General features: G+C 43.8%; 1 protein-coding gene across 2 annotated transcripts; it reads right to left on the minus strand.

Moving 5' to 3' along the window:
- Window positions 1–631: 631 nt before the first annotated feature.
- Window positions 632–9996, minus strand: LOC104872323 (cytochrome P450 2E1). Of its 2 annotated transcripts, none has more exons than XM_010638543.2 (9): window positions 9775–9996; window positions 8849–9008; window positions 6349–6498; window positions 5795–5955; window positions 5229–5405; window positions 4293–4437; window positions 3241–3428; window positions 2617–2758; window positions 632–1645 (listed from the first exon to the last, which is right to left on the minus strand). In XM_010638543.2, exons 1-9 carry the CDS (start codon window positions 9949–9951, stop codon window positions 1461–1463), a joined length of 1485 nt encoding a protein of 494 aa, XP_010636845.1. In that variant the 5' UTR covers window positions 9952–9996; the 3' UTR covers window positions 632–1460. The 2 variants fall into 2 exon arrangements, with proteins under 2 accessions (XP_010636845.1, XP_010636844.1); XM_010638542.2 differs by having other exon boundaries at window positions 8849–9017.
- Between the last annotated feature and the right edge of the window lie 1930 nt (window positions 9997–11926).

The raw sequence follows: 11926 nt of genomic DNA on the forward strand, positions 1-11926 counted from the left end.
TGCTTCCCTTTTGAGGAGACAGCGGGACCTGTGACAAACCAGATGTGGGAAAACATTGTCGTCATAGTTTGGGACTCCGCTGACCAGGATGTCAATCTCTGATGCTTAGCAACCAGGTGCTGCTTTGATCAGTTAAACAATAACCCTCACAGGCCCCCACACTCCCTCGCAACATTTTCCCGTCACTATTGGCACTTCAGAATTTTCCTAAAGTGATTCCTCAAATTGAAACCCCTCTCAATCCCCTAAAGCAAATAAAAAGAAATTTTAATGTGCTTTCTGTTGGATACAGGGAATCTTGTTAACGTGGAGGTGGAATGGTGAGAAAGACAGGTGCCTCCAATAGGGCCACTGGTCTTTCCATCTGGCAATGTTCCTGTCAGCTTGGCTCAAAGTGGATGAGCTAGAAGTTAGGGTCAGCAAAACAACGTCTCCCAAAGACGCCCAAATCCGAATCCCAAGAAACTCTGAATATGTTACCCTAATGGTAAAGGGAACTTTGAACATATGATTAAATTCAGAATATTTACACGGGGAGATTAGCCTGGATTGTGAGTGGGTTCACTGAAATCCTTATGAGATAGAGGCCAGGAGGTGACAGATGGACAGAGGTTGGAAGATGCTGAGCTTCTGGCTTTGAAATATCGCACATTTTATTAAGGAACATTTATACAGAACGCACAGTGTGTTGGGAAGTTGTACTGTGGGAAGGGGCTGTTATCATCTCCATGGGACGAAGGAGAAAATGAGTCACAGTTGTGTGCATAGCAAGGGCTCACTGGTGCATATGAGACAAGGATAGGGTCTTTGTTATTAAATTCTCTTTCATGTCACTACATTAACATTTAACCCACTAAGATTTTGTTTTGTTAATTTTTGTTTCATTCCATCCAAGAGCCTCTGTATTTAGAATTTCTTTTTTCAGACACACTGTCACCTTTCAATACTGAGAGGTAATAGAAAATGTCTGTGTTGATTTGTCATACATGTTTTACCACAAGATGTAGGACAGACTGATTGTAATAGTGTGGCCAAGAAACAACTTCACCTCCTGAGGCAAGATGGGGATGGAACTGCTTTTGACCAGGTTAATAAGCTCTGCCTTATCTACAGTACCCCTACTTCTTTTTATCTGTCCCTTGTGTATACTGACGGTGGGTATCTAGACAATCCTACTTTTTCAGAAAAGCATAGCTGTACTCAGACTGAGAGATTCTTAATTACCATTGTTTCCGGGACCTCAACACAGCCTTGAACTGAATAATGGTTTAGTGAGTTTAACAAAGCTTTGAGTTTTGCTTCAAATTGAAGACTGGCTGCAGAAAGCCCATCTCTGGTGTGATTCACTGCTGTGCAGCTGCTGGTCCTCACTGACTAGGGAGCATCTTCTGGGCTCTGAGAGGCTCTCACAGGCTGCACTCAGGGGACAGGTGTTTTTCCAGGGTGTCTTTTTCTTACACTTATGATCGGGGAATGAGGCAGAGTTTGTAGTGTGGTGGAATGGTGCCAAAACCAATGGCGATAGGCTTGAGGTCGATATCCTTTGGCTCAACAAGAGACTTCAGATTAAAATGCTGTAGAATGGCAGTCAAAAGCAGAAACAATTCCATGCGGGCCAGGCCTTCTCCAACACACACCCGTTTTCCTAGAAGCAACAGCAGCATTGTTGAGATAGAGTCTCAGAGAGGCAATGTTCTCAACAGTGAGTTAGCAAGGAAAGGGGTGGGAGGAGGCTGTGGGCAAACTGTCCTAAACCAGGATTTACTCTCCTCATCTAGGAGGAAACACAAAGCATATTAACGAACAACAGTGCTAATGACATTGGTTTATTCAGAGGCCAACTCGTACATGACATCAGTCATCGGAGCTCAGGTACAAAAACTTGTAAGTAAGGAAAATGGTCTCTGCCCAGTGAAGAATATGTCACCCAATGCTTACCCACAGTGCCCTACAGGAGGGAAGTGGGGTCAAGTTAGCAATCAAAGCATGAAAGTTGGGTATTTTATCAAGCTGCCTGTAGGATCTTCCTTCACCAGGACCTAAAGAGAGGCTCTAAGAAGGGACCAAGGGCTTTAGAAGGGCCACTGAGTCACATCCCAGGATAGCTTAGATGTTACAGGTGACCAAAGGTCAGAGTTTCTTTCACAATCCTTGTAAGTTATGGAAGATTAGGTAATATGATGTTTGTTTATTTGTTTTTGCAGTACTGGGAATGGAGCTTAGTGCGTGACTCTCTTTTTCTAATTTTTATTTTGAGACAGAGTCTTGTTTACTAAATTAGAAGCCAGCCTTGAGCTTGCAACCCTCCTGCCTCAGCCTCCTCTGGTAACATGGTTTTGAGAGACTTTCACTAAGCCCTATTAAAGTAGAAACAGAGTTTAATAATGAAGGAGACAAAATACTCCTTCGAAAAAGTAATACACCTGTAACACCTCAGATGTCTGGTAAAAATGTCATTTAACTTCTCTGAATGAGCACAGTTGGGTAATATTTTAAATAGAAACAAGGAATGTGATGGTTCTGGGACATTGGTACCTGCCTGACCATGTGTGGAGTAGAGATGAGGAGCAGAGGAGAAACTGCCTAGGCAAAGGGTTGTCTCTGAACTCTACTTACCTGCAGAAAATGCCTTGAAGTAGTCACTGTACTTGAACTTGCCGTTTTCATTTAGAAAATGCTCTGGTTTGAACTGCTCTGGTTCTGGGAATTCTTGGTCATCGTACAAAAGGGAGTCCAGAGTCGGAATTACAATTGTACCCTGGGGGAAGCATAGGTGTTTCCATCAGTCAAGTTAACAAAACCATGGTCTCTCACCTGGGAAGCCCAGAGAAGAAGGCTGTTTGAACTTTGAGTTACACGAACTAATATCTTTCCAGTTGGGAAAGTTGTTTAGGTAAGGACTAAATAGAAAGCACAGAGGTCAGGTCTAAATGGAAGAAAACCCCTAAGCTTTTCACAGGATGGACTCCAGGACTGGTTGCAGGAGTTTGTTCCTCATGTTGAAATTTCTGCAAATCCCAGGTGCTCCCAGAGGAGGCAACTCCCCAGAGTTCCTCCATCTTTGTGGACCTAGGTCCCTCCTAGCACTGCTGGGGAAGCAGCACTCTGTAGATTGAGGAGTTGATCTAGCCCAGCCACCTAGCCACACCTGACAGGGAGAGGAGCCTGTGGATTCTGGCAGATGAAGCAATGTTTTGACAGGATGGTGCTTATGGTGGGCAATTCCAGCTCATGTCTGACCTTAGGGATGAGGTATCCTTGGAACACCGTGTCTCGGGTTGCCTCATGGGGCAGGTTGGAGGGCACAAGGTTGATGAATCGCTGAGTTTCATGTACTACAGCATCCATGTAGAGCATTTCTAACCTGTCCTTGACAGCAGGTATGCGTGTTGGCCCAATCACCCTGTCAATTTCTTCATGAAGTTTCTCTGCCAAGATATAAATGAAATCAATTTGAAGGGTTGACTCCAGGCCGGACATTCACCTATCATCCACACATCTAATTATCCTTCTATCTATCCACCTACACCTATGCACCTGCCTGCCCACCTAGCTGCCCACCTGCTACTTATTCATTCACCTACCTACCCACCCATTCATCTAACCTCCCATCCCTCCATCCAACCATCATCATCACATCTATCTAATCACTCCTCCATCTGTTTATCAAACTCACCCAGTGGATGTTTATGGACCATATTAAGCAGAGCTTAAGATACGCCGGGCCCTTTTAATTATTGAGTAAATTACCAACCACTGTCAATAAGAACTAAATTCTATGAGGTTATTTATAGTCTACAGAAAGTTTTGGAATCCATTATCTTAGCTGCCGATGGTTTATCCAGCTTTTTTCTTGTCAGGAGGTGAGAATAAGAAAAAGGTCATAGAAATATTTTTCTTGGAGAGAAATCTTTGCATTAATGATTACCCCAGACTGGTTTATTATATATTTCTGAACAGTATCAAGGGAAATGATAGAGGCAACTGGAACATTGCTTTGATTAGCATAAATAAGTTAGAGAGTAGGATACAGACCCACTGTCTCTCTCCACTTCTGTGTGGGTGGTTCTTTTCTGTACCCAGCGTCCCTGGTAGGGAATGGTTTGACCAGTGTTTGAGAGTACCAGATTCCTTGCACTTACAAGGACTTCTGCCTTCAAGGCAATTCATCCAGCAATCCCACAGCACCCACGGTTAACAAGCAGCTGCAGACCGGGGCCTAGCATGCACAAGGCTGGACACACTGGGAGATCAACTGTGCTGCATGGACATCTTGCTTGTTATTTATGTACCTTCAATCTCTGGGTACTTCATGAGAATCAGAAGCCCATATCTCAGAGTGGTGCTTGTAGTCTCTGTTCCCGCAAAGAACAAGTCAGCCAAGGTCACAGAAATGTTTTCCATTGTGTACATAGAAAGCTTTCCGCTCTGTTTTTCCTTTGAAAACACAAGAGACAGAGAGGTACCTGGTGGGAGGATGTCTTTAGATGGCTGTGAAGGGGGCACCTGCTGCCTTTTATGAGGGAGGAGCCAGGGTTTAGGAGACAATGCAACCAGGACTGCCGCATCTCTACCTCACAGCTGGGAAAACAGGCTCCCAGGAAACAGGCAGGGGGCAGGCAGAAATCTTTATCCAGGCCACCAGACTGTCTTTGCCAACAGTGCCAGGGCAATCCTTCTGACCTGAGGCTGATACCTTTGGATCATGTGGCAAGGGTAGGCAGGGAGAAACTAAACTGATGGCTGGATTCTCACACAATCTGGGAAGTTATCCAGGGGAAACTGGCATGGAATTCAGATGTTTTTTTTCAGGTCATAGCAATAGGAAATGAAGTAGAGGCCTCACCAATTTGAGTCAGAGGAAAGGTCCTAGGGGCTGGAGGGAAATGAAGACAGGAGGCTTGGGAATGTCTTGAAACCAGATACAACTGGGGAGTAAGCATAAACAAGGAATGCCGAGGTCTTCTCAGACAAGATGTGAGTGCCAGAGGAGTACAGCCCAGCCTGGCCTGGAGGGAGCTGACACAAGGGCTTGCGGTCAGTCCGCTCATCCTTGGGCCAGCATGTATGAAGAATGGAGAGGGGTGAGCATGCTTAAGCCTACTGTGTTTGTGCAAAACTATAGTAGGCAGTCTGGTCACCAACAAGGAGGCCTCTCATCAGTGTGAGAAGTGTACACACCCGACTCCACCCTAGCAAGCGCATCTTATGTGCTGTATGGTGGGTACCTTCTCCATTTCTGCAAGCAGGCAGTCAGTGACATCCCGGGGACAACTGGGGTCCAGCGACTGAAGGTTTTCTTTAGCTCTTTCTAATGCATATGCTTTTATTTCAGACACATTTTTCATTACTTTTCTATGGCTTCCAGGCATGTAGTATAGGTAGTCTGAAAAATTATTGTAAAGCTGTAGAGAGAGGGAATTATATTACTATTTTTTTTTCTGGCTGCAGCATAATTTTTGTGTGCTGAAGTAATAACCTCCAAACTTGAATGTATGGCCGCCATTATTGTATTATTTAGAATATTTGGAGCCAAAGCTACCTTCTGGAGACCATTTTTGTAGGCAGTGCACTTTCAGTGGTGAAAATGTGCACACATGGGCCGATATATTCTCTGAGATTAGAAATGAGGGCCACATACATGTCTTTCAGAGCTAACTAGTAAAACAGCCTCTGAAATGCTCCTGATCTCAGGCTTTTGTAGGCCTATCACATATAACCAAACTTTTCTTCTCTTTAATCTTATGTAAATTCTACGATTGAAGATTAATGGAAAGAAGAGAAATGGCTTCACCTGCAACCAGGGAGTACTGAGTAGGTAGAAGTCCTCATTGAATAATCTCATGAGCCTCAGACATGTCTTGTCCTTATAGTCAAAACGTCTGTGGAAGAGGATGTCAGCTATGACATTGCAAGGAGCACAGCCAAGGAGAAAGGTGGGGTCAAAAGGCTGGCCTGGAAAACATGTAAGATGTCAGAGTCCATGTGGGGGCCAGGAATTGCAACATGATCACCAAACCTTCCCTAAACCACAACTCAGTCTCCTGTAAGACTTTGCTAATGCCCATGGGAACATACCCTAAAAATTTAACAAGCACAAAAGAGTGAATATTTTGGCCATTTCAGATTTTCTTCACTTTTCAAAGCTATCCAGGGCATAGCAATCACACATGGTGGCCACTCTTGCTCCCCTTAGAAGTACAGCTGGAGGCTCAAGTCAGGAAGACCAATATGAGAGCATCCCTGCCCAGGGTCCCTGTAGATGCCAACTGTTTCCAACTTGTTGAGTGCAATCTGAGGGCCTGGTCAAGACTTCCTATCCCTTGCCAACTGCTGAAGGATACACACCCTGGGTCTTCCTGAGCTCCTCCACCAGAAATCCGGCCTCTCTCTGGATCCGCGCCTCATTGCCCTGTTTTCCCATTCCGTAGTCTCGGAGTATGCTCAGGGAAAACCGCCGGACATCCTTCCAGGTGGGTCCGTTATTGAAAATAATTCCTAAGGAAGAGGTTCCAGCAGAGGTTACTTCACGTACCCAGTTCTTGCAGAAATGTGGCTGGACTGAGAAGTGGCATTGATAGGGAAGACGTTTATAAATAGCAAAAACCTATAAAGCGTTACAATGTAAAATGGCTTGTGCTGTCTCTAACAGCAGTTTGCTTTGTTTAGCTTAGAATTAACAGGCACCGAAGGCACTAATTGCTGAATGAGGCATTTGGTCTTACCCTGAGATAATAGGGCGCACATCCAGACCTTGAGCTTGGAAGAGACTGGAGCCACCTAATCGAAGAGATTGGAGCCACCTAATCAAAGAGATTGGAGCCACCTAATCGTAAAAGTGTCTGGATGAAAGAACCCATTTCTAACATCTGCTCCCCTGACCCTGAGCACCCTCCTTCCTGTGGGCTAGGATAGATAACAAGGTGAATTTAAAAGGTAAACTACCCTAACTAAAAGGAATTGTTACATCTGGCTTGAAAATTAACTATCCTGTGACCGTGATTTGACATGTGAGAATGAAATGTAACCAACCAAATGAAGTCAAGGCTGTAAAAAAATCCTATAAAAGGAGGAGTACTGCTTATGTGCGATCGACCCTTGTCGATGAGTAGACTTGGTATTTTACTTCCATACTGCTGCCTCTCTATGTGTCATTTGCAAATTCCTTCTGTAACAGCATTGCAGGGTTTTGGGGGTAGTGGGCTGGGCATGCAGGTGCAGAAGAAGCAGAGGGAGGGAGGGATGTGCCATGCTTGTCTGGCACGTTTCATCCCTCTTGGATGCTTTCTTCTTCATGGCACAAGTTTATCTGGTTTTCCACTTTCCCCTAAACCTTTCCATGCCAAATAAAACTTCATGTGGCCACTCCAAGAAAGAATTTCGACTTCTTTTCTGCCAATTAACGAAATTCTTGGACAGCCTTTCTGTTCCCACAGATTTTAACTCTCGTACTATCAACATCACAACTCAGCTTTCTGGCTTCGTAGCAATGGCTTGACTAAAATCCAAAGATCCAAAGGACTTACCACTGCAGGGACCATTGATCTTGGAGACTGAATACTGTTCCTTCTATGTGCAGCGTGGTGGTTAAAACTCTGCCCTGCCCTGTCTCTCCACCTGGCAGGCGGCTTGCTGGATCCTCCAGCAGCATAAAGACATTTAGAATCAGCAGATCTAAATGTTTTTCCTTTAGAAGTGTCACATCCCTGTCAGAGTCAATCCTATGAACTTTTTTTGTGGTTTTCCAGTATGGACCTAAGTACCCTAAACATTGTCTTCCTCAGCTCATCTCTCCGAAGACCTTTAATCCCCTTGGAACCAGCTCACTCTAGCCAATCCCAGCTAGCTCCTACCCAGCAGAGCCCTTATACTCCAGAAGCCCCTTGTCTTTCTCTTTCTACCCTCTTCCTTCCTTTTCTTACTTCATCTAGTGTCAGTCTGAGCCATGTGGGATGCATAAAAATAGGATTTTGGGGGCTAGGGATTTAGCTCAGTGGTCCCACTGCCTTCCTTGCAAGTGCGAGGTCCTGAGTTTGATCCCTGGTTTAAAAAAATGGCAAAGATAGTATTCGGGGGCATCTAGGTGGAGGCAGCAAAGAGTTCTTGAGCCCAATCTGTGGAGAGGCAAATCCTGGCCCCTCCCCTGCTGCCTTCAACACAAGCCTTGGACCTATGAGTGGCAGCTAATGGTCCCAAACCAGGACTGTTCTCTTTACAACAGGACCCCATTTTATGGAGTCTTCCTCCAACAACCTCTGGGCTGATGACAAGGGTTAGACAGTTAAATTTGCTTTTACCGAGACAGCACAGTCAAACAAACGTCAGTGTTGTAGAGAGAAAATCAAATGCCACTGCTTGTAAGGCGCCAAGCCCTCAGAAACAGACTGCGAAGATATGCAGGAAAGCCAAGAGGCAGAGCATATGGCTGTGAGGTCACCAATTTAAAACATCATGTAACTGTGTCCAGCAGGTTTGGGTACCAAGTGGTAGGTGAGGAGATCTGGGTGGACTGAACCATCACACTACAGAGCACTTGAAACAGTGAGTGGAAAGATTCCCAAGAAGGGAGAACTAGAGGCAGGATTCTGGGGCAGTGCTGGCTTTGGCTCTACTTTTCTTAGTCAGCCCGGGGGCCTGGAGGTCCCCATTGGTGGGGTACACTGTACTACTCAGAGTAGCTTTTGCCCATGCACAAACTATTGCCAATTGGTCTAAAGTGTCTTTTGCCTTTTATCTTCATTTCATGGGTGTCACTGCTATTGTTAGGGTGAGATTTGGCTGGGTGGATGGTGTGTACTCACCACCATCTGGAAGGTATGCCCCACTCATTGTCAGCAAGCAGACTCACCTTTGTCTTTGTATTCATGGAACACAGGGATTTCACCTCGGCCAGAGAATTCATTCTTGTGGGTCAGCAGCACCTCCTTCACTGCCTTGTAGCCATGCAGGACCACTGTGCGTCGTGAGCCCAGGTACACTGTGAACACAGGTCCATAGCGCTTGGCCAGCTGTGGGGACTATGTTACACAATGGGTAGAAGAATGCAGAGAAGATACCTTGCTCTTCGATCAGGAAATTAGATTTAGGGAAAGGTCATCTTTGTTCAGTTTAACATAGGAAGACTCTGGAGCCTGGATATCAATGTCAGGCACCTTGGCTCCTCGAGGTCCTTTCCTGCAGCCAGGGCTCTAGTGCCTGCACCCATGACCCTATTGTTGCTTCCAAAATCAAGGCTCTGGACCCCAGCGTCCTGCTTGCTGACCTGGATCCTGAGCCCTAGCTGAAAATGCCCCTCTCAGTGTAAAAGGACACTTCCTAAAGTACCCACTAAGAACCAGCTCCAGGCACATTGTGACCTTGGTTAACTCACGCAATATTCACAGCAGCTGCAGTGTTATTCTGATGAAACAGAAGTTGCTTGAACACTTCATTTTTCAGCCTGCTCTTTGGGATCACACAGGCTGACACCAGCCAGGTGACCCATCTCTGGCATCAGAGATGGCCCTTAGCAACTATGGCCACACCAATCTTCCCATAATCAAGCCAACTACACGGGGCTTCCAGGGTCTGTGAAGCCAAAGCCCATCCTGAGTGCTCCATGCACTGACTATCACTAAATAGGCATTCTGTGTATCACTCCATATTAGATACTATTATTCAGGTCTGTCATAACAGGCTGGGTTTAGATAACAGTACTTTGGCAGTGACTTGACTATATGTGTATTATGTATAATTCCTGACTTATTCTCTCTAAAATTAAAAATTTTCTCTTACCCTGGTGAAGGACTTGGGAATATCCTTGATATCTAACTGGAGAAGATTTCCAATAATGGGAAGTGGGAAAGGTCCAGGGGGTAGGTTCCAGCTGCTATAGATCCTCTTCCAGATGGATATAAGCAGGAGGGTGACCACCCACACTAACAGGGCCATGGTGATGCCAAGTATGGCCATGGCTCCTCTGGAATTTGACTGCTGACTTATGGGAACAATCCATGGAAAGGCAAAGCTTTTATAATACATTTTTTTCAGAGGAGGGTAACCTACCAACCAATGCCATCTTCCCTCTCCCTTGGCCAAGATGTTCATTTATTATTAGCGGTGTTGGCTGTCATTTCAAAGGGGTCCCTGCATCAGCTGTCTCTTAGAAGTTTCATCCAGTGAGCTGACAAAGATGAGGCTATGTTCTGTCAATACTGTGGTTACTGACATCTGTCACAGGGCAAATAAACACATCCAGGGACACTTTAATTCTCCAAATAAAATAAAAAGGTTTCCTTTTAAAAAAATCTCTAGATCAATACTCATAATTGAAGTAAATAGGACACATGTGTAAATACTGAATAGTTGCTCTGGTGTGAATAACTAAAAGTGTAAATAAGGCTCAAATTGTATAATTGATAATGTGAAATAGGAAGAAAAGGGCTAAAGGAGTAGGGGAAGTAAGAAGGGTACGGGAAAGGAAAGAAGGAAGAAGAAAAAATGGAAAAAATGGAAACAAAGTCTTTGTAAATAGGAAAGGTGGAGGGGGGTGAAGAGAGGACAGGGATAAGGGGAAAAATGAGAACCAAGACCTGTCATGTAAAGGTACATGATCCCAATGATGAATGTAACTGTACTGTCACAGTCACTGTACTGACTGAGACGATCCCATGATAAATCAGTGTCTCATATATGAGTACTCCCATAGTTTCACATCACAACCAATTTTGCATGGGTGATACTCTTTTAACATGTTAATAGTGTCCACTCATTAACACTACTGTGAATATCTTTGCTTCTATATCTATAAATGAAATTGGGCTGTTGATTTTTTTTGAGTTGTATTAGGTTTTTCTGTAAGAATCATGTTAACCTTACTAACCATAGAAATGCCCTCTATCTTTCTCTATCCTATTGAATCCTTTAAATTGTAGAGGAATTGTCCAGACTTGGAAACCTTGATAGAACTCTCTAGTAAAACAATGTATTTAGAATGTACTGGAATTAAACTATTATTTAAAAAAGATAATTTTAATTGAGAACATAAAACACGTCCTTGTAAAATATACAAGACTTCTGTTTAATACAGAAGTGAATAAAGCAAAAAGTAAGAGTTACAAATCCACCCTACAGAGGAATAGCTTCCATATTTTAAGCCTCTCAGAAAAAAAAACACCATGCTGCCAATTCTTTTCATCTTTTGTAATTTTTATTTTACACCTACTAAACTATTTCTTTTGAACTTAGTTTAATTTTATGTATAATATGAATTTGAATTGCTATACAGTGTCCTTTATTTCACCCCAAATGACTCTTTTCAATATTTTTTAGAAAACAGTCCTGCTTATGACATTCCCTCAGTTCATTTATTTGAGATTTCTTCTTTGAAGAGTATTTTTTTCTGTATACAAAGTGTTTTTCAGCATTATGACTGTGTTGCCTCCACCTTCTGACCCCTCCAGTCCTAGCGGGCCTCTGCTGCTGTGTGTAGAGGGTGGCTTGTTGTGATGGTTGGCTTTGCTCTGCTTTCTTCCAGTTTGCCTTTGTCTTTTCTTGATAGTTGGACTTTGATGTGTCTGGACGTGAGTCTCCTTTAGTTGGTCTGACTGGAAATTTGTTAAGGTTCTTGGTTATGTAGATAAAAGTTTTAAAAATTAAATTTGGGGAATTTTCAGCCATTATTTCTTCACATTGCTTTTCTCTTCCCTTCTTTTTTTCTCATTCTGGGGTTCCCATTATTTGGGTGTAGGTATTGAGGTCCCATAGGTCTCTGAGGGTGCATTTCAACTCTTTTCTTTATGTTGACAAGTTTGTTAGTGTGCTTATCACCCTTCTGAAAGAAGAGATCCTAGAGGGTTTTCTTCTGCCACGCTGGAGGTCTTCTCTTGTCTGTCCTTTTCATTTGTAAAGTGAAAGTGTCCCAAGAAACTTTTTGAAAATCTAAGAA

This window comes from Fukomys damarensis, unplaced genomic scaffold, assembly GCF_012274545.1.
Source record: "Fukomys damarensis isolate Sample0158 unplaced genomic scaffold, DMR_v1.0_HiC HiC_scaffold_8, whole genome shotgun sequence".
Classification (NCBI taxonomy): Eukaryota; Metazoa; Chordata; class Mammalia; order Rodentia; family Bathyergidae; genus Fukomys; species Fukomys damarensis.

Excerpts from the sequence above, each read along its gene's own strand:
- LOC104872323 (XM_010638542.2), bottom strand. The coding sequence starts at position 9,951 with ATGGCCATACTTGGCATCACCATGGCCCTGTTAGTGTGGGTGGTCACC. Across the intron at positions 9,018-9,774 it reads TTCCCAAGTCCTTCACCAGG|TCCCCACAGCTGGCCAAGCG; the intron begins GTAAGAGAAAAT and ends TGTGTAACATAG. Across the intron at positions 4,438-5,228 it reads TGCTTGCAGAAATGGAGAAG|GAAAAACAGAGCGGAAAGCT; the intron begins GTACCCACCATA and ends GTGTTTTCAAAG.